Genomic DNA, 22,977 nt, shown 5'->3' with positions numbered 1-22,977 from the left:
AAAGCTCATGATCACACAATCATTCATTAGAAAATAACATTTTTTTTGTTTGTTTCATCTTTTCTAGGAATTGCAGTTTGCTCCCAGCACAACGAGAACGTTTATGTATCGGGGATTTCTAATGGTAAGTTCATTTAGCCTAGATCACATGATTATCTCTGAGCTTGTAGGCTGTAGGCAGTAACTTACAACTCAGCCTTTGTTTTTGTCTGCGAATAACCAAACACTACAATTGTTGCCCACAGCAGACTTTCAGAATAGCCTTTTTGCATGAACAGAACAGAACAACCAGAGTTGGACTGCAGATTGAAGGAAAAGCTCCCAAAAAGTCAAGTGCTCAGCATATTTGGGAATTCCTTCAAGACTTGGAAAAGCATTCCTTGTGAAGCTGGTTGAGAGAATGCAAAGCTCTCAAGGCAAAGGGTGGCTACTTTGAAGAATCTAAAATATATTTTGATTTGTTTAACAAATTTTTTGGTTACTTTATGATTCCATTTGTGTTATTTCATAGTTTTGATGTCTTAACTATTATTATATAAAGTAAAAAATAGTAGAAATAAAGAAAAAGCCTTGAGTAGGTGTGTCCAAACTTTTGACTTGTACTGTATAGGCCCTCAGAAGCAAACAGCTTTTTCACTCATGAGACTCCCAGTTACACAACAAATGTTCCTTTTGTTCCATAAAGATTATTTTTATATCCAAAATACCTCCGTTTGTTTGTCGTGTTATGTTCAGAAATCCACAGGAAAGAGCGGTCACGACAACGCAGACGAAAATTCCAAATAGTTTCCATAATGTCCACAGAAACATGTCAAACGATTTTTATAATCAATCCTCAGGTTGTTTTTAAAATATATAATCGATAATATATCAACCGCAAATGTCTTTCACAGTAGGAGAGGGAAAAGCAATACCTATCCAAACTCTGTTGCGTGAGCAAAACTCATGTGACCACTTGACGCGATGTTATCGTTCTGGCTAATTTTTCAAAATAAAAGCCTGAAACTATGTCTGAAGACTGTTGACACCTTGAGGAAGCGATAGGAAAAGGAATCTGGTTCATATCTCTTTAAATCCAGCAAAGGGAGGCTATGGAACATGGAGATTTCAAAATAGAAGCCACTTCCTGTTTTGATTTTCCTCAGGGTTTCGCCTGCAATATCAGTTCTGTTATACTCACAGACAATATTTTGACAGTTTTGGAAACTTTAGAGTGTTTTCTATCCAATTCTAATAATAATATGCATATATTAGCAACTGAGACTGAGGAGCTGGCCGTTTACAATGGGCACCTTTTCATCCAAGCTACTCAATACTGCCCCTGCAGCTATAAAAAGTTAAACTACTAGCACACAGCTCAGACACCCATCCATACCCCACAAGACATGCCACCAGAGGTCTCTTCACGGCCACCTAGTCCAGAACAGACTATGGGAGGCGCACAGTACTACATAGAGCTTTGACTACATGGAACTCTATTCCACATCAGGTAACTGATGAAAGCAGTAGAATCAAATTTAAAAAGCAGGTAAAAATGCAACTTGGAACAGCGGGGAACAGCGGGGACTGTGAAGTAACACACGCATGATAACGCACTATACACACACATGTACACATGGATTTTGTGTTGTAGATATGTGGTTGTGGAGTATGCGCCTGAGGGCACGCACTTAGTGTGTTGTGAATTCTGTAATGTTTTTAAATGTGTATAACTGCATTAATTCTGCCGGACCCCAGGAAGAGTAGCTTCTGCCTTTACATCAGCTAATGGGGATCCATAGTAAATAGAAATACAAATCACTCGGAGTTCCAATTGTTTGCTTGCCGAGGATTATAGGATTGAAGTGGTTTCCTTGATCAAAGAAATTCCAAACCTACGTAAGAAACTGGGGGAAACGCAGATTGGAATGTTTACCTTTTCTACGCCGGTGGCTGGACGGTGTTCGCACTTTTTGGATGCATCTCTGCCTTGCTGTTTGTTGTTGTCCGACTGGCCCGTGTTGCCCAGAGTTCGCTCTCCAGGGGAGCCATCTTCTTCCTCTCCTCCCCCATCTGATAGTAGAGTCGAAGGAGCACAGCAGGAGGAGCATGCAAATCCAATGATGGTCGCATGTTACGAGCCATGGAAGCTGAAGACAGCGGCCTGCCGCAAAGCAGGCTACACTCCCTACGACAGGCCTGGAGCAGATCCAAACAACTGATAGTTTAGTCGCCCTAGAGCCTGATCTTCCTGCACCTTCGTCGCTGGGGGTACCTGTGTCCCGGCCGCCGTGACTACTCCTACCCCTATGATTTCGATGTCGGTGTCAGCAACCTTCCATCCCTGCTCTGGATCGAGCGGGCCTGCACCAGGCACCGGGAGCAACTGACTTAAGATATCCTGCCTCTCGCCCATCCTTAAAGGGTTCTCCGAATCCTGTGAAGCGTTGGAGTGGGAGAATTTCCTCGTCCTTCTCGCCAGCCATGATTTTGGCAGCTCCATAAGAAATATGACTGTTCCTGGTGCAAATAAACAACATTACTAAGCTGCTCCCGAATGTACTACGTCAGGACATGGACATCGATTCTACTGTAGTCCATGTGGGTTTTAATGACATTATGAAGTCAGCTCTGACCAGTTGAAACTGGATGTCAAAGAGCTGATGGATTCTCTGCTAGACACTAATAAAATACCCATCATATCTGGCCCTGTGCCCTCTTTGAATCGTGTCATTGAATGCTTTAGCCGGATTCTTTCTCTTCACAACTGGCTACGTGATTATTGCAGCTCATTATTGCAGCTTTTTGGTAAACAAAACACGTTTTATAAGGAAGATGGATAATAGATCATACCTTTTGATACAGTGGTAGCAATACATACATTTGACATTTTAGTCATTTAGCAGATGCTCTTATCCAGAGCCACTTACAGTAGTGAGTTCATGCATTTTCTGGTACTGGTCCCCCGTGGGAATCAAGCGCCAAGCTCTACCAACTGAGCCACATGGTTATAACATCAACAGAAAAGACAGAAATCCCAATGTATGTATTTCTACCACTGTTGCTGTTTATATTCAGAACTACATTCCTGTAAAGCTCAGAGGATCTCATGTTAAATTATGTTGGAAGTAATATGGCTACAAGTTCATCTGCCTCACCTGAAGCCCTTTCTTGTGGGAAGCTGCTATAGACCAAGTGCTAGCAGTCAGTATCTGGATAACGTGTGAAGTGCTTGATAAATGTATGTAATATCAACAGAGAGGTATATTTTCTGTGTGATTGTAATATTGACTGGCTTTCATCAAGCTGCCCACTCAAGAAGAAGCTTCAAACTGTAACCAGTGCCTGAAACCTGGTTCAGGTTATCAGTCAACCTACTGAACAGGGGTAGTTACAAACAGCACAGGAATGAAATCATCAACATGCATACAGTTGAAGTCGTACGTTTACATACGTTTACATACACTTAGGTTATCAGTCAACCTACCAGGGTATTAACAAACAGCACAGGAATGAAATCATCAACATGTATTGATCACATCTTTACTAATGCTGCAGAAATGTGCTTGACAGCAGTATCCAAATCCATCGGATGTGGTGATCACAATGTAGTAATAATATCTAGGAAAACCAAAGTCACACGAGGTCATACAAGAAGTTTGGTAGTGATTCCTATGTTGGTATAAACAATATTTGTATGCCTGTGGTGTGTAATGAGGAGCTACCACACGCTGCACTTGACACATTTATGAAATTGCTTAATCCAGTTACTAATAAGCATGCACCCATTTAAGAAAATGACGGTAAAGACTGTTAAATCCCAGTGGATTGATGAAGAATATACAAATTGTATGGTTGAGAGAGCTGAGGCAAATAAGTCTGGCTGCACAACTGATTGGCAAAAGTACTGCAAATTGAGAAATCGTGACTAAACTAAATAAGAAGAAGAAATTATACTATGAAAAAAAGCTCCTGGCTTTTTACAATTGGCTCAGAACAGGGCAGCACAGCTTGGCCTTGAATTTACACAGAGAGCTAAAAATTAATAATATGCATGTCAATCTCTTGTGGCTTGTGGAGGAGAGATTGACATCACTACTTGTTTTTTGTAAGAAGTGTTGACATGCTGAATGTACAGAGCTGTCTGTTTAAACTACTAGCACACAACTCAGACACCCAAATCCACATCGGGTAACAGATGCAAGCATTTGAATCAGATTTCTTCTTTTTTTTTAAATAAAAATACACCCTATGGAACAGCATGGACTGTGAAGAGAACATCTGTAATTTTAGTCCCATTCAAATCTGCCATGTCAGTCATTTTTACTTGGCAGGAAGGTTATTATCCCAGCCCTAAAAACCTACTGTTTTTCAGCAAACTTCCAGCTCTTCAGATAATAATTATCCTGTGCAAATTGTAACGCCTCTGTTTTTAGGGATATTACAGAGTTGAACAGGTGCTGCACCCAGTTTGGGTAAGAACATCTGGACAATTTGATGCTTAAAACAAAGTACTATGCATATAGCCTTCAGATTAGAGGTCGACCGATTAATCGGAATGGCCGATTTAATTAGGGCCGATTTCAAGTTTTCATAACAATCAGAAATCTGTATTTTTGGAGACCATTTTGGCTGATTTTTTTACCTTGTCAGCTCGGGGATTCAATCTTGCAACCTTACAGTTAACTAGTCCAACGCTCTCTAACCACCTGATTACATTGCATAAATAAGCAAGCATTCATTCAAACAGCATATTCGTGCGTTTTGCCAGCAGCTTGTCGCTGTGCTTCAAGCATTGAGCTGTTTAAGACTTCAAGCCTATCAACTCCCGAGATTAGGCTGGTGTAACCGATGTGAAATGGCTAGCTAGTTAGCAGGGTGCTCGCTAATAGCGTTTCAAACGTCACTCGCTCTGAGACTTGGAGTGGTTGTTTCCCTTGCCCTGCAAGGGCCACGGTTTTTGGAGCGATGGGTAGCGCTGCTTCGAGGGTGGCTGTTGTCGATGTGTTCCTGGTTCGAGCCCAGGTAGGGGCGAGGAGAGGGACGGAAGCTAATCTGTTACACTGGCAATACTAAAGTGCCTATAAGAACATCCAATAGTTAAAGGTATATGAAATACAAATCGTATAGAGAGAAATTGTCCTATAATTCCTATTTTAACTTCAACCTAAAACTTCTTACCTGGGAATATTGAACACTCCTGTTAAAAGGAACCACCAGCTTTCATATGTTCTCATGTTCTGAGCAAGGAACTTAAACTTTAGCTTTTTTACATGGCACATATTGCACTTTTACTTTCTTCTCCAACACTTTGTTTTTAATTTATTTAAACCAAATTGAACGTTTCATTTTATTTGAGGCTAAATTGATTTTATTGATGTATTATATTAAGTTCAAATAAGTGTTCATTCAGTTTTGTTGTTATTGTCATTATTACAAATACATTTTCTTTCTTAAATCTTCCAATTAATCGGTATTGGCTTTTTTTGGTCCTTCAGATTCATTGTTTTGTTATATATCAACTTTCCTAGTGCCATACTTCTCTTTTTAAAAGATGAAGTGGACGATATTGTGCCAATGAATTACTAAATTTCCGTACACGTCAGCATGTCTGGATAGGTTACAGTTCATGGTTCTTAATAATATGCATAATTATTTTGACTTTCTCTCAACTGTAGGCTAATATTAGGCTATCCTTAGATATTTGAATTATCTTCACGCCAGGAGAGCCAATGAATGAGGGAAAAAAAAGAATTGCAGCGGCAGTTTGGTAAAACCAATTCCGTCCGAATCGTCCACTAAAAAAATGGACATGCTGGGCTAATAACTACTGACATTCTCTAGTAGGATTAGTCCCATGCGAATAGGGCTTAAATCATGGAAAGGAAAGAGCAGGTGTTCCTAATGTTTTGTACATTCTGTGTAGAAAATCTATGGCAAGACTTGAAAATGGCTGTCTAGCAATTATCAACAACCAACTTGGCAGAGCTTGAAGAATAAAAAAATAAAATAATGGGCAAATATTGTACAATCCAGGTGTGCAAAAATCTTAGCTGTTTCTAACATTACCTATCTACTAATATAGATTGTTGACCACAAATTAAAATTAAATACATTTTATTCCCACTTTTAACACAACAAAATTTGGAAGAAGTCAAGGGGTGTGAATACATTCTGAAGGTCCTCAGATGTTATTATATTTTGCCCTAGTCTTTTCCGACCATGCCACAAAGTGTGATAGAAAATCAGTAGCTTACAGCAACCTAGCATGATGGACAATGTTTATTGGCAGGTGGAATCATGCCCAATTAGGTTGCAAGTTAAAAATGTTAGGCGGGATCAGGTCAGCCCAGTATTGTCCAATGAGGTTGCATAGTGGATCCAAGCACATCTGTTTAATTTACTCTCTTTGTGCACAGTGCAGGGTTCGAGAACAATGACATGATACACATACAGTTGAAGTCGGAAGTTTACATACACCTTAGCCAAACTCAGTTTTTCACAATTCCTGACATTTAATCCATGTAAAAATTCCCTGTCTTAGGTCAGTTAGGATCGGCACTTAATTTTAAGAATGTGAAATGTCAGAATAATAGAGACAATGATTTATTTCAGCTTTTATTTCTTTCATCATATTCCCAGTGGGTCATACGTTTACATACACTCAATTAGTATTTGGTAGCATTGCCTTTAAATTGTTTAACTTGGGTCAAATGTTTTGGGTAGCCTTCCAAAAGCTTCCCACAATAGGTTGGGTGAATTTTTGGCCCATTCCTCATGACAAAATTGGTGTAACTAAGTCATGTTTGTAGGCCTCCTTGCTTTTTCAGTTCTGCCCACAAATTTTCTATGGGATTGAGGTCAGGGCTTGTGATGGCCGCTCCAATACCTTGACTTTGTTGTCCTTAAGCCATTATGCTTGGGGTCATTGTCCATTTGGAAGACCCATTTGTGACCAAGCTTTAACTTCCTGTCTGATGTCTTGAGATGTTGCTTCAATATATCCACATAATTTTCCTATGGATATAGATACTTTTGTACCTGTTTCCTCCAGCATCTTCACAAGGTCCTTTGCTGTTGTTCTGGGATTGATTTGCACTTTTCGCACCAAAGTACATGAATCTCTAGGAGACAGAACGCGTCTCTTTCCTGGGCAGTATGACGGCTGCATCGTCCCATGGTGTTTATACTTGCGTACTATTGTTTGTACAGATTAACGTGGTACCTTCAGGCGTTTGGAAATTGGTCCCAGGGATGAACCAGACTTGTGGAGGTCTAAAAATAACATTCTGAGGTCTTGGCTGATTTATTTTGATTTTCCCATGATGTCAAGCAAAGAGGCACTGAGTTTGAAGGTAGGCCTTGAAATACATCCACAGATACACCTCCAATTGACTCAAATGATGTCTCACTGGTCACTGGTCACCCCCAAAGCCAATTCCTCCTTTGGTCGTTTTTCCTTCCAGTTCTCTGCTGCCAATGACTGGAACGAACTGCAAAAATCTCTGAAGCTGGAGACTCATATCTCCCTCACTAGCTTTAAGCACCAGCTGTCTTGGCAGCTCACAGATCACTGCACCTGTACATAGCCCATCTGTAAACAGCCCATCTACCTACCTCATCCCCATACTGTATTTATTTGTCTTGCTCCTTTGCACCCCAGTATCTCTACTTACACATTCATCTTCTGCACATCTACCATTCCAGTGTTTAATTGCTATATTGTAATTACTTCGCCAACATGGCCTATTTATTGCCTTAACTTACCTCATTTGCACTCACTGTGTATAGAGTTTTTGTTTTCTTTTGTTCTACTGTATTATTGACTGTATGTTTTGTTATTTCCATGTGCAACTCTGTGTTGTTGTATGTGGGGCGGCAGGGTAGCCTAGTGGTTAGAGCGTTGGACTAGTAACCGGAAGGTTGCGAGTTCAAACCCCCGAGCTGACAAGGTACAAATCTGTCGTTCTGCCCCTGAACAGGCAGTTAACCCACCGTTCCCAGGCCGTCATTGAAAATAAGAATTTGTTCTTAACTGACTTGCCTGGTTAAATAAAGGTAAAATAAAAAAAATAAAATAAAAATGTGTCGAATTGCTATGCTTTATCTTGGCCAGGTCGCAGTTGCAAATGAGAACTTGTTCTCAACTAGCCTACCTGGTTAAATAAAGGTGAAATAAAATAAATAAATGAGCCTATCAGAAGCTTCTAAAGCCATGACATAATTTTCTGGAATTTTCCAATCTGTTTAAAGGCACAGTCAACTTAGTGTATGTAAACTTCTGACCCACTGGAATTGTGATACAGTGAATTATAAGTGAAATAATCTGTCTGTAAACAATTGTTGGAAAGATTACTTGTGTCATGCACAAAGTAGATATCCTAACTGACTAGCCAACTCTTTAGTTTGTTAACAAGAAATATGTGGAGTGGTTGAAAAATAGTTTTATTGACTCCAACCTAAGTGTATGTAAACCTCCGACTTCAACTGTATGTAAGGTGGAACACAATCTTTGGTGAACCGTTTTGGCTTGAGAGCACTACTTTGAAAACTACCGGCCTGAAATTATCACTTTAAATGCTCATTTGTGTGTCTGCGTGGGTGTGTATGTGTGTGCGCACGCCTGTCTGTGTTTGTGTGTGTGTGTGTGTGTGTGTGTGTGTCCAGCCTGTGGAGATGTGGCAGAGCAGATCAGGGCATCCAGTGGAGTGATCACCAGCCCTGGCTGGCCCTTCCAGTACCCCTCCAGGATCAACTGCAGCTGGAACATCAGGGCTAACCCTGGGGAAATCATCACCATCAGGTAGAGCTCTACACCATCTCCTCTCCACAATCTATACCGCTTCTCTCCCTCTGCACTTTGAAACCTCTCTCCCTCTCCTCCTTCAGTAGCTCCCTGCCTCAGTCTGTACCCTCCTCAGCCTAGCTGGATGCATACATTGCCCACACGATAAGAGGGCCTAATTAATGCAGGGGCTGATTCCTCCTGGCCCAAGCTCGTAGGGGGCACTTGAGGTGGGGAAAATGCAGAGATGTTTTTTTCTGCAACCGCCAACTACAGAAACCTGCACTCAATCAGAAGATGGGGAAGAGAGGAGGTAGGGGGCCCATATGGGGGTTGGGTAACTGGGGGCCCTAAGCAAGGTGCAGAACACTTTAGTCGACCCTCTCAACCCGTCCCTAACATCCGTTCTATTAGCCAACGTGCAATCACTGGATAATAAACTGGATGAGCTCATTTCAAGACTGTCCTACCAACGGGACATTAAAAACTGTAGTATCTTATGTTTCACCGAGTCGTGGCTAATCGACGACACAGATAATATACAGTTGGCTGGGTTTTCCGTGCATCGGCAGGGCAGAACAGCTACGTTCGGACAAGGGGAGGGGGGTGTGTGTCTTTGTCAATAACAGCTGGTGCGCAATTTCTAATATTAAGGTAATCTTGAGGTATTGCTCGCCTGAGGTAGAGTACCTCATGATAAGCTGTAGACCACAATATCTACCAAGAGAGTTATCATCTATATTTTTCGTAGCCATCTATCTACCACAAAAAAACGATGCTAGCAATAAGACCACACTCAACGAGCTGTATAAGGCCATAAGCAAACAAGAAAATGCTCATCCAGAAGCGCCGTACCTAGAGGCTAGGGACATTTATGCAGGAAAACTTAAATTAAATCAGTTATACCAAATTTCTACCAGCATGTAACATGTGCAACCAGAGGGGAAAACCTCAAGACAACCTTTACTTCACACACACAAAGATGTGTACAGAGCTGTCCCTTGCCCTCCATTTGGAAAATCTGACCATAATTATATCCTCCTGTTTCCTGCTTACAAGCAAAAACTAAAGCAGGAAGTACCAGTGACTCGCTCAATATGGAAGTGGTTGGATGCTACGCTACAGGACTGTTTTGCTAGCACAGACTGGAATATGTTCTGTGATTATTCCAATGGCATTGAGGAGTTTACCACCTCAGTCACCAGATTCATCAATACAGTCATGGCCAAAAATATTGGCACCCTTGCTCTTTTTTCAAGTAACTCACAATTTTCCCTAAAAATAAGTTGAAATTGAACAAAGTATTTGGTCTCCACAATTCTTTATTTCACTGTTAATATTACAGAACCTTTGTTTTTTCAGAACTTAAAATATATCCATTTAAATTGACAAAAGTATTGACACTCTAGACTCAATATTTGGTACCACAGCCTTTGGTCAGAATAACTGCGATCAAACGCTTCCTATAACCATTGATGAGCTTCCTGCACCTCTGTACAGTCAGTTTGGCACACTCCTCTTGGGCAAACTGCTCCAGTTCTCCCAGATTAGAGGGGTGCCTTCTCCTATCTGCTGTTTTCAGATCTCTCCACAGGATTTAGATATGGACTCATTGATGACCACTTCAGAACAGTCCAGCATTTTGTCTTGAACCATTCCTTTGTGCTTGTTGAAGTGTGTTTGGGGTCATTGTCCAGCTGGAAGACCCATCACCTTCGACGGAGACCCAGCTTTCTGACACTGGGTCCGACATTGCGCTCCAAAATACCTTGGTATTCACCTGACTTCATGATGCCATGCACACGTTCAAGGCACACTGAGGCAGCAAAGCAACTCCTAAACATCACTCAACCTCCATGTTTGACTGTAGGGAAGGTGTTCTTTTCTTTGAAAGCTTCATTTTGTTTTCTGTAAACATAGAGATGGTGTGCTTTACCAAAAACCTCTAATTTGGTCTCATCTTTCTACAGAACATTCTCCCAGTAGGATTTTGGCATGTTCAGATGTGTTTTGGCAAATTACAATCGGACTTTCTTATGTCTTTCTCTCAGCAGTGGGGTCCTCCTGGGTCTCCTACCATATAACCTCCTTCATTGAGTTGGCGACGGATGGTGCGAGTTGAAACTCGTGTCTGAAGGTCAGCTTGAATCTGTGTGGCAGTTGATCGAGGTGCTTTCTCCACCATTCGAACAATCCTTCGCTGCAGTCTTCCATCAAGTTTTCTCTTGTTGCCACGTCCAGTGAGGTTGGCTACAGTGGCAAGGGCCTTAAACTTCTTGATAACATTACGTACAGGAGAAACCAGAACATCAAGGTCTCTGGAGATGAACTTGAGATTGTTGCCAAGCATGGACAATCTTGTGTCTGACCTACTCAGATAATTCTCTGGTTTTCTTTATTTTGTCCATGCTCAGTGTGGTACACACAGTGACACAAAACAGGACAATGAGTCTTTTTCTCTATTCAAACATGATAAATACAATATTTTTTTACTGCAGGCACCTTCCATTCACCACAGGTGAGTTCAATTCCAAAGTAAATGAGAATCACCTGCTTGAAATCTAATTATTTCTAACTACTTCTAGAAGGTGCCAATAATATTGTCAGGGCCATTTTAGGATTTCTTTGTGGAATTATCTAAGATTTAGTAAATTATTCCGATTTTTTGGTTTTGTTCAACTGCACACCAAAGACATGCATATGTGGATACCAAAATATGTTTTAATTTCAACCGTTTTCTGGAAGAAATGGTGCAATATTTGAAAAAAGTGCAAGAGTGCCAATATTTTTTTCCGCGACTGGTCGTGCATCGATGACGTCATCCCCACAGTGACCGTACGAATATACAGCGGGGCAAAAAAGTATTTAGTCAGCCACCATTTGTGCAAGTTCTCCCACTTAAAAATATGAGAGAGGCATGTCATTTTCATCATAGGTACACTACACTATGACAGACAAAATGAGAAAAAAAAATCCAGGGACCTTGATTTGCAGCAAAGCACCCCCACAACATGATACTGCCATGATACTGCCACAAGGTCCTTTGCTGTTGTTCTAGGATTGATTTGCACTTTTCGCAAAGTCGTTCATCTCTAGGAGACCTCGTGTCTCCTTCCTGAGTGGTATGATGGCTGCGCGGTTCCATGGTGTTTATACTTGCGTACTATTGTTTTTACAGATGAACGTGGTTCCTTCAGGCGTTTGGAAATTGCTCCCAAGGATAAATCCGACTTGTGGAGGTCTACCATTTTTTCTTCTGAGGTCTTGGCTGATTTCATTTGATTTTCCCATGATGTCAAGTAAAGAGTTTGAAGTTAGGCCTTGAAATATATCCACAGGTGCACCTCCAATTGACTCAAATGATGTCAATTAGCCAATTGACCCCAATGTTTTGTGTCATGCACAAAGTAGATGTCCTAACCGACTAGCCAAAACTATTGTTTGTTAACAAGATTTTTGTGGAGTGGTTGAAAAGCGACACTTTATTGACTTAAGTGTATGTGAACTTCCGACTTCAACTGTACGTACTGTGGGGACAACGTCATCGATGCACTTATTGATGAAGCCAGTGACGGTTGTGGTGTACTCCTCAATGCTATCTGAAGAGTCCTGGAACATATTCCAGTCTCTCCTAGCAAAACAGTCCTGTAGTAAAACAGTCCTGTAGGTTAGTATCTGCATCATCTGACCACTTCCGTATTGAGTGAGTCACTGGTACTTCCTGCTTCAGGACGATAGCGTTATGGTCAGATTTGCCAAATGGAGGGCGAGGGACAGCTTTGTACACATCTTTGTGTGTGTGAAGTAAAGGTTGTCTAGAGTTTTTTTCCCTCTGGTTGCACATGTTGCACATGCTGGTAGAAATGAGGTAAAATGTATTTAAGTTTCCCTGCATTAAAGTCCCTGGCCACTAGGAACGCCACCTCTGGATGAGCACCGATCAGAGTGCTGACAGTAACTTGCCTTTTCTTTATGGCAGTGCTGTGTCCATGGTTACCTGCACAGAAATAGACCCTGTTTAGTGGTTAAGAACAAACAGAAAATGCAATCTATCAATGACCATTAATGGGCAACAAGGGCTTGCATGCAAACAACACTTGATAAATCCACTAAATTAGCGAATGTGTTAGTAATAGGTTAGTAGTGTTTATACTTAAGTCATGGTTCTACACATTAGTAATATAAGTGGTTTTACTCTATTTTTTATGAAAGCAGTTCAGTTATTGGTTATGTCTCATCCATTGTATTCTAACCCTGGAGGAAAGTCAACTAGTCATATCAGGGAAATACATTGATCATCTTTATTGTTGGGAAACTTCTTTCAACTGTTTGCTTTTTTACAGCATGTACCCTATGAAAGTCGCTCATATCGGTGACATCCAATTTACAGACTTCGACAAGATGTGTGGTTTTCTTACCTACTTCAGTTGAATGCACTTATTGTAATTCGCTCTGGATAAGAGTGTCTCTAAAGCTAGAGTCCTTAATTAGTGGACCTGCCACGTCCTTTTGGGATATTTCAACAAGTTACGGCAAACAACGAACACGCGATCATCAATGCACGCGCAATAGAACAGCCGAATATGTACTGCACATTTTATTTTACCACGCTGCTTGACCGCCCACTCCATTGTTTCATCAACAAAACAATAACAAAGACGCTGGGGCGAACAGTGGTGCTATTTCCCAAAATGCGGATTCGATCTTTAACTTACTAAATTGTGAAATGTACAGTACATGAATGGTTTTTACTGTCGGGAAACCTCTTTTAACCCTTTGCCATTTCTCCCCGCAGTTTCCAGGACTTTGAGATCCAGAGCTCCCACCGTTGCGGCCTGGACTGGATCTCCATTAGCACCTACAAGAACCTGGACGGCTACCGGGCATGTGGCTCATCCATCCCAGCCCCTTACATTTCCTCCCAGGACCACGTGTGGATTAAGTTCCACTCAGACGACATCATGACTGGCAAGGGCTTCAGGCTGTCTTATATAACAGGTAGCACCACTCGCAGAGTCATGCTATTTATATCTGTATCAAGGGCTACTGTACGGTCAGATCAGAGATGACATGTGGACAGATGTCTACTGGTGGTGAGGATGTTCCTACCCCCAAGAGAAAAGAGAGAAAGCAGCTTTTAGTTTTTTTGTCCTCTTTCTATGCTTTTCTCTCTTGTCTCCAAGCATTGGATTTTCAAATGTGTAAAAAGACAAGAGGATCAGAGGCTCACGAACTGTGCACGTCTATAAATGAACGTATGAAGAAATTGATTCTGCTGATATAATGTTGATGGTGCACAGCTTGATCAATAAACACTATCATTGTACGTAATTTAACTAAATGATACCACAATCGCTTGATTGTCACTAATGGTAAAACATTTTTAAATGGTCCCACACTGCATTAAATGGTGGTATTTCCCCTAGGGCTGTTGCGGTGACCAGATTTCTGCTACAGCAGCGGTCGCGAGTCATGAAGGCAGTCAAATTCCATGTGACCATTTAGTCACGGTAATTAGGCTTCTCCAAGCTCTGATGCGGCTGCTGGTCATATAGTAGCCTACCAAACTTGCTACCTACCTGGTAGTCAGCACTATATTGTTCCTCTAATCACTCTGACATCAATGCAAATGTTTCAGAAAATTGAACCAAACACTTCATGAGAGCCCATGAGCTCATGTTGCGTAACATTTCTATAGGCTATGCAATTGCGTGAGAAAACAGAGTGATGGCCTCTACTAAAGAGGAGGATCCCATCAGCTTTCTAAAGGCTAGGCCTACTATATTTATTTCTCAACTTTCCTAATATTAAGCACATTGTTTATCTTTACAATAGGAGTATAGCCTACCTGGCTGGCATGAAAATAAACCACGGGGAAAAGCGTTCTCCATTCACTATTTAAGTCCATAGATGACATGTATTTTTCCCCGCTGTCCCTGTTTCGATACAGGTGCATGATAATGGTCCATTCTAAATCAAAACAAATTTCACACATATATTATTTAGTATATGTAAAGACATGATTAAATCAAGAATAGTCTGATGGGTGACAATATTAGCCTATCACTTGTGAATGATATAATATCACTTGTGAATGATGCCCAGCATAAGAAACTGCATTTTTTTGCAACTTTTTCAAATCATAATTGCACACCTCTTGTAGCCTAGCCCAAAGCCCTATATGTTTTAATAAGGTTAGTATCACACCTCATGTAGTCTAGCCCAAAGCCCTATATGTTTTAATAAGGTTAGTATCACACCTCATGTAGTCTAGCCCAAAGCCCTATACGTTTTAATAAGGTTAGTATCACACCTCATGTAGCCTAGCCCATAGTCCTATATGTTTTAATAAGGTTAGTATCACACCTCATGTAGCCTAGCCCATAGTCCTATATATTTTGATAAGGTTTGGATGGCCAAATAAGGTTAAAGTGGCCAAATAACTTCTTAAAATTAAGCCGCTCTACAAGGGGTGTAGAGCCTAACTGGCAGACCCAAGCAAGCAGTGTGTGAGTTTCAAGTTTTTTTTAACGGCCTAGGAACAGTGGGTTAACTGCCTGTTCAGGGGCAGAACGACAGATTTGTACCTTGTCAGCTCAGGGATTTGAACGTGAAACATTTTGGTTACTAGTCCAACGCTCTAACCACTAGGCTACCCTGCCATTCTAACCACTGGGCTACCCTTCGCATCCCACAACTGTACCAGACTGTTTGGAATATTTATTGCCGACGTGAAATTATAAGCATTATCAAGTGCTTGTCAAATTGTGAATGAAAGACTGATGTAATGTGTATGCAGCCTGCTCAAGAAACAAAGCAGAGCTCATGCCTTTCAAGCTACTTTTTTCAAATCATCATTAGAGTCACAGCATGCAGCCTTACAATGTATTAAAAGTCAAAACATATATTTCAACATTTGTAGAATTGAAGTTACACTAATAACTCTAAATTAAGCATATAGGAATAGGTATTTCTTTGTTAACCCCTCAACACAGAATAGCCGCGCACGCGTGCACTCCCTCAAATTGTTTGGAGAAAATGTCCTTTCTATTTTATTCAGCTTTGTTCAATTGTATTCTTCATACACTATAAAATAATGCCACGGAATCCTAAGCAAATCTTGTCTGCTAAATGAACTAGTGTAGCCCACAGCCATTTGGCATAGCCAGATCAGGACCTAAATAAGGACATTTTCTTCATATCATGCTTCTTTAGACCCATTTTAAAATTAATAATGGATTTATTGTGAAGATGTAGGCCATATTACATGTATTTATGATACTTTTTTTAAATGTACATGTTCCAAAGGTCTGTGTCAGTGGCAGGGATGTGTGGAAGCCAGGAGATGCAAAACGTGTTCATGTTAATTAACGGTCAATTACCTTGAGGCCGACAGATATTTGCTTGACAATCACCGGCTGACGGAACTTTCCTGACCGCCACAGTCCTAGTATTTCCTAATATTCCTAATTTCAGGAAAATCAGAGATGATCAGCTGCGACTTGGACCAGTTCCACTGCTCCAACGGAAAGTGCATCCCGGAGTCGTGGAAGTGCAACACCATGGACGAGTGTGGTGACAACTCTGACGAGGAGCTGTGCGTCCAGCCCAACCCCTCGGCAGCATTCTCCTTCCAGCCCTGTGCCTTCAACCAGGTATCTCATTTACATACAGTACCAGTCAAAAGTTTGGACACCTACTCATTCAAGGGTTTTTCTTTATATTTATTATTTGCTACATTGTAGAATAATAGTGAAGACATCAACTGTGAAATAACACATATGGAATCATTTAGTAACCAAAAAAGTGTTAAAACAAATCAAAATATATTTTAGATTTTAGTTTCTACAAAGTAGCCACCTTTTGCCTTGATGAAAGCTTTGCACACTCTTGGCATTCTCTCAACCAGCTTCACGAGGAATACTTTTCCAACAGTCTTGAAGGAGTTCCCACATATGCTGAACACTTGTTGGCTGCTTTTCCTTCACTCTGCGGTCCAACTCATCCCAAACCATCTCAATTCAAATCAAATCAAATGTATTTATATAGCCCTTCGTACATCAGCTGATATCTCAAAGTGCTGTACAGAAACCTAGCCTAAAACCCCATACAGCAAGCAATGCAGGTGTAGAAGCACGATGGCTAGGAAAAACTCCCTAGAAAGGCCAAAACCTAGGAAGAAACCTAGAGAGGAACCAGGCTATGTGGGGTGGCCAGTCCTCTTCTGGCTGTGCCGGGTGGAGATTATAACAGAACATGGCCAAGATGTTCAAATGTTCATAAATGACCAGCATGGTCCAATAATAATAAGGCAGAACAGTTGAAACTGGAGCAGCAGCACGGCCAGGTGGACTGGGGACAGCAAGGAGTCATCATGTCAGGTAGTCCTGAGGCATGGTCCTAGGGCTCAGGTCCTCCGAGAGAGAGAAAGAAAGAGAGAATTAGAGAGAGCACACTTAAATTCACACAGGACACCGAGTAGGACAGGAGAAGTACTCCAGATATAACAAACTGACCCTAGCCCCCCGACACATGAACTACTGCAGCATAAATACTGGAGGCTGAGACAGGAGGGGTCAGGAGACACTGTGGCCCCATCCGAGGACACCCCCGGACAGGGCCAAACAGGAAGGATATAACCCCACCCACTTTGCCAAAGCACAGCCCCCACACCACTAGAGGGATATCTTCAACCACCAACTTACCATCCTGAGACAAGGCTGAGTATAGCCCACAAAGATCTCCGCCACGGCACAACCCAAGGGGGGGGCGCCAACCAATTGGGTTGAGGTCGGGGGATTGTGGAGGCCAGGTCATCTGATGCAGCACTCCATCGCTCTCCTTGGTCAAATAGCCGTTACACAGCCTGGAGGTGTGTTTTTGGTCATTGTCCTGTTGAAATTATAGTCCCAAACCAGATGGGATGGCATATCGCTGCAGAATGCTGTGGTTGCCATGCTTTTCAAGTGTGCCTTGAATTCTAAATAAATCACAGACAGTGTCACCAGCAAGCACCATCACACCTCCTCCTCCAAGCCTCACGGTGGGAACCACACATGCAGAGATCATTTGTTCACCTACTTTGTGTCTCAGAAAGACACTACGGTTGGAACCAAAACTCTCAAATTTGAACTCATCAGTCCAAAGGACAGATTTCCACCGGTCTAATGTCCGTTGCTCATGTTTCTTGGCTCAAGCAAGTCTCTTCTTCTTATTGGTGTTCTGTAGTAGTGGTTTCTTTGTAGCAATTTGACCATGATTCACGCAGTGTCTGAACAGTTTATGTTGAGATGTGTCTGTTACTTGAACTCTGAAACATATATTTGAGCTGCAATTTCTGAGGCTGGTGACTCTAATGAACGTATCCTCTGCAGCAGAGGTAAATCTGGGTCTTCCTTTCCTGTGGCGTACCTCATGAGAGCCAGTTTAATCATAACACTTGATGGTTTTTGCGACTGCACTTGAAGAAACTCTGGATTGACTGACCTTCATGTCTTAAAGTAATGATAGGCTGTCATTTCTCTTTGCTTATTTTAGTTGTTCTTGCCATAAAATGGACTTGGTCTTTTACCTAACTTTTAACAAGCCACACCTGTTAATTGAAATGCAATCTAGGTGACTACCTCTTGAAGGGAATGCCAAGAGTGTGCAAAGCTGTCATCAAGGGTAAGGGTGGCTACTTTGAAGAATCTATAATCTAAAATATATTTTGATTTAGCACTTTTTGTTGGTTACTACATGATTCCATATGTGTTATTTTATAGTTTTGATGTCTTCACTATTATTCTACAATGTAGAAAATAGTCAAAATAAAGAAAAACACTGAAATGAGTAGGAGTGTCCAAACATTTGACTGGTACTGTAAGTATTCACACCCCTAAGTCAATACATGTTAGAATAATCTTCGGCAGCGATTACAGCTGCGACTCTTTCTGGGTAAGTCTCTAAGAGCTTTGTACACCTGGATTGTATAAATCTTCAAGCTCTGTCAAATTGGTTATTGGTCATTGCTAGACAGCCATTTTACAGTCTTTAATTATTTATTTATTGCCCTTTTACTTCCCAATTTTTGTGTCAAGTCGCACTGCTTCTTGACAAAATGCTTGCTTAACCCGGAAGCCAGCCGCACCAATGTGTCGGAGGAAACTGGTGACCTTGTCAGCATGCATTGCGCCCAGCCCGCCACAGGAGTTGATAGAGCGCAATGAGACAAGGACAACCCAGCCGGCCAAACCCTCCCCTAATCTGGATGATGCTGGGCCAATTGTGCGCAGCCTCATGGGTCTCCCGGTCGCGGCCGGCTGCGACACAGCCCTGGGATCGAACCAGGATCTGTAGTGACGCAGCTAACACTTCGATACAGTGCCTTAGACCGCTGAGCCATGCGGGAGGCCCTCAATGTTTTACCCTTGACATAGATTTTCAAGCCAATTTTAAATGTAATTTTGGTAAGCAACTCCTGTATATTTGGCCTGCTGAAAGGTGAATTTGTCTCCCAGTGTCTGTTGGAAAGCAGACTGAACCAGGTTTTCCTATAGGATTTTGTCTGCTTAACTCTATTCCATTTATTTTTATCCCCCCCAAAACTCCCTAGTCCTTGCCGATGACAAGCATACCCATAACATGATGCAGCCACCACCACCCTTAAAAATATGAAGAGTTGTACTCAGTGATGTGTTGTACTGGATTTGCCCCAAACATAACACTTTGTATTCCGGACAAAAAGTATATTTCTTTCACACATTTTTTGCATTTTTATTTTAATAGATGCATGTCATGGAATATTTTTTATTTGGTATAGGCTTTCTTCCTTTCACTCAGCCATTTAGGTTAGTATTGTGGAGTAACTCAGTTTGACATTTTTAACATTTAGCAGACACTCTTCTCAAGATTGACTTACAGGAGTGAGTGCATACATTTTTCATACTATTTTGTACTGGTCCCTTGTGGGAATCGAACCCGTAACACTGGCATTGAAAGCGCCATGCTCTACGAACTGAGCCCCATGGGACTTCTCCTATCACTGCCATTGAGCTCTGTAACCATGGCCTCATGGTGAAATTCCTGAGTTTCTGAAGAGGTAGGAAACCTCAGTTAGGAAGGACGCCTGTATCTTTGTAGTGACTGGGTATATTTAATGGGTAATTAATAACTTTACCATGCTCAAAATGATATTCAATGTCAGTATTTTTACTCATCTACCAATAGGTGATCTCCATGCACCTTATGTAATTTGTTAGGCACGTTTGTACTCCTGAACTTATTTAGGCTTGCTATATCAGAAGAGTTTAATACTAATTGACTCAAGCATTTTCAGCTTTTCATTTTAAATTAGTTCGTAGAAAATGTTTTTCCACATAATTCCACTTGACACAAAATCTAAATTTAGGCGATTTTAAATTAAGGCTGTAACACAACAAAATGTGGAAAAAGTCAAGGGGTGTGAATACTTTCTGTATGTATTATCCAATTTAATTTAATATAAAGTGAGTATGGGGTGTCTAGTGTACAGACAATCTTGCACAAGCTGTCCATTATTTTGCCCACTTGATAAAAGCAAGGACCACAATTGAAAATACGTTTATAGACTTTGTTTTCAATCCTCTACAATTTTTGTTGTACTCCCATGGCCAAGACAACTATATGTATTTTACATTTGTCAAATAAAATAATATTAATATTATTAATTAATACAATTATCATTCAGTTTCCCTGCCTTTCCCGCTACACCCGCGTCTACACCTGCCTGCACGAGTCGCTCAAATGCGATGGCAGCATCGACTGCCAGGACCTTGGTGACGAGATCGACTGTGACGTGCCTACCTGCGGCGAGTGGCTGCGGAACTTCTACGGCACCTTCAGCTCACCCAACTACCCTGACTTCTACCCACCAGGCAGCAACTGCACCTGGCTTATCGACACAGGCGACCACCGCAAGGTTGGATGTAGCTAGGACTGTTGATTTTTATTTTTTTTATCCTCAATGATTTTTTTGCATGTGTGTATTATTGTACAGTATTCACATGGCTGAGACAACTATGGGTTTGTCTGAAATGACACGCTATGGTAAACAATTTTTGACAAAGGCTCACCAGACGCAGACTATGTATTTAAAATCATTAATTAATTATTTAATTGACTGATTCCAGGTGATCCTGCGTTTCATGGACTTCAAGCTGGACGGGACGGGCTATGGGGACTACGTCAAGGTGTACGACGGCTTGGAAGAGAACCCTCGCCGTCTACTCCGCGTCCTCACAGCCTTCGACTCCCGTGCCCCCATGGCCGTGGTCTCGTCCTCGGGCCAGCTGCGCGTTCACTTCTACGCTGACAAGATCAATGCGGCAAGGGGCTTCAATGTCACCTACCAGGTAGGCGCATGAGTTCAACCCAAGTTTCTCCAAATCGATTAGTTGCTATTGGTTTGGTTGCTAGGGCCGATTGATTCAATTAATAGTTTTCCGTCGTTGCATACTAGCTTCTTATTTATTGCGCGGGAGAAAGGCTTTAAAAAAAAAATATCTAAACAAACAATCTTGTTTATTTAAAGTGACATTTAGCCTTATCTCTGCCACTGTATATAGCATATTAACAACGTTACGTTTTTCATAAACATAAAAAATCTCCTCGCCACAAGCTAGAACAAGCTCATTTTCATTTCACTGGTAGAATTAGGAAGATTCGACTTCCTGTCTATTCCTCTGCTCATAGTGTACCACAAGATCCAGCATTCATACCGAATGCACGACGGGACCAGAGCAGGAAGCACTGGCCAACACATAGCTGTAGTATTTCTGATGTGTCATCGTGTGTATATATCGGAATGAATCCGCTGAAAGACATCCAATGGCTCTATCGAAGAAGTACAACAATATCTACACGCACACAAATATATAGTGCGATTGGTATATCAGAGGCTTTGCGGAAATGCCACAAAGCAGGACTTACTTTCATTTTCTGATCTCGTCCGTATTGTTGTCAATGGGTGTATTGTGTATCGTTCGGCGCACGTGTATCGTTAAACGCACGAAACCCAGACCCACTTTCTTCGAGGCCAAATATGTGTAAAACGCATCTCACTGACCTAGAAGTGCTTCTGATATTTCCCTTTAAACTCTCCCTTGAAAAGTCTCGATTTCATTATTTTGGAATCATTATGGATGCCCTCGAATCAACTAATTAATGAAATCTACCTCATCTCCTGCCAGGTGGACGGTTTCTGTCTGCCCTGGGAGATCCCGTGTGGGGGCAACTGGGGCTGCTACACGGAGCAGCAGCGCTGCGACGGTTACTGGCACTGCCCCAATGGCCGCGACGAGGTCAACTGCAGCACCTGCCAGGAGGATGAGTTCCCCTGCTCCAGGAACGGCGCCTGCTACCCGCGCTCGGACCGCTGCAACTACCAGAACCGCTGCCCCAACGGCTCGGACGAGAAGAACTGCTTCTTCTGCCAGCCTGGCAACTTCCACTGCAAGAACAACCGCTGTGTGTTCGAGAGCTGGGTGTGCGACGCGCAGGACGACTGCGGCGACGGGAGCGACGAGGAGAGTTGTCCGGTCATCGTGCCCACACGGGTCATCACGGCGGCGGTTATAGGAAGTCTCATCTGTGGCCTGCTGCTGGTCATCGCTCTGGGCTGCACCTGCAAACTCTACTCCCTCCGGATGTTTGAGCGCAGGTAATAAACTCAGACCCCATGCTATTACTCCTGTTATTGCACAGTTGTTAAACAGTTATACAGTGCCCACATAAGTCATAAGACTTTGTTTCTGTCTGTGTGGTTTGCTATGACAGCTTTAGTATGTTTTACACCTACACCTAGATGATTGGTAATCCAGACTAGTTTTTAGGCTTTTGTAAATGCTTTCTTTGGATTCATATAGCTAGTTAGCTCTCTGATTTCTGTCTTTGATCTCCATCAAAGGACACTGAATTAACTTTTTTTTTGTACGTCTAACTGATCTGGTTGTGTTTGTTGCTTCCATTCCTTGGAATCCCTCTTAACTGTTTCCCCAGGTCATTTGAGACCCAGCTGTCCAGAGTTGAGGCTGAGCTCCTGAGGAGGGAGGCTCCTCCGTCGTATGGCCAGCTGATCGCCCAGGGCCTTATACCCCCGGTGGAGGACTTCCCTGTCTGCTCCGGCAACCAGGTAAGTCTACATCTAGATCACACTGCCCTCTCTTGTTCTCCTCAGAAGATGTGATCCTCTTGTC

The 22,977-nt window shown here is 42.0% G+C and overlaps 1 protein-coding gene across 2 annotated transcripts in view; it reads left to right on the top strand.

The window, feature by feature from the left end:
* LOC139373347 (low density lipoprotein receptor-related protein 12) overlaps nucleotides 1-22,977 on the top strand; it is a 37,093-nt gene that overhangs the window by 11,274 nt on the left and 2,842 nt on the right. Inside the window, exons 2-10 of one of the 2 annotated variants that reach the window (XM_071113760.1) lie at nucleotides 68-124; nucleotides 8,647-8,782; nucleotides 8,869-9,077; nucleotides 13,560-13,762; nucleotides 16,241-16,419; nucleotides 20,472-20,702; nucleotides 20,914-21,135; nucleotides 21,973-22,442; nucleotides 22,781-22,913. In XM_071113760.1, the coding sequence (XP_070969861.1) occupies nucleotides 9,004-9,077; nucleotides 13,560-13,762; nucleotides 16,241-16,419; nucleotides 20,472-20,702; nucleotides 20,914-21,135; nucleotides 21,973-22,442; nucleotides 22,781-22,913 (1,512 nt within the window). In that variant the 5' untranslated portion in view covers nucleotides 68-124; nucleotides 8,647-8,782; nucleotides 8,869-9,003. The remainder of the gene's footprint in view (nucleotides 1-67; nucleotides 125-8,646; nucleotides 8,783-8,868; nucleotides 9,078-13,559; nucleotides 13,763-16,240; nucleotides 16,420-20,471; nucleotides 20,703-20,913; nucleotides 21,136-21,972; nucleotides 22,443-22,780; nucleotides 22,914-22,977) is intronic. The other variant, XM_071113759.1, reaches the window with a different exon arrangement.

This window comes from Oncorhynchus clarkii, chromosome 18 (assembly GCF_045791955.1).
Source record: "Oncorhynchus clarkii lewisi isolate Uvic-CL-2024 chromosome 18, UVic_Ocla_1.0, whole genome shotgun sequence".
Taxonomy (NCBI): Eukaryota; Metazoa; Chordata; class Actinopteri; order Salmoniformes; family Salmonidae; genus Oncorhynchus; species Oncorhynchus clarkii.
Note: the sequence above shows the minus strand (reverse complement) of the source record. Positions and strands in the feature narration are given on the sequence as shown.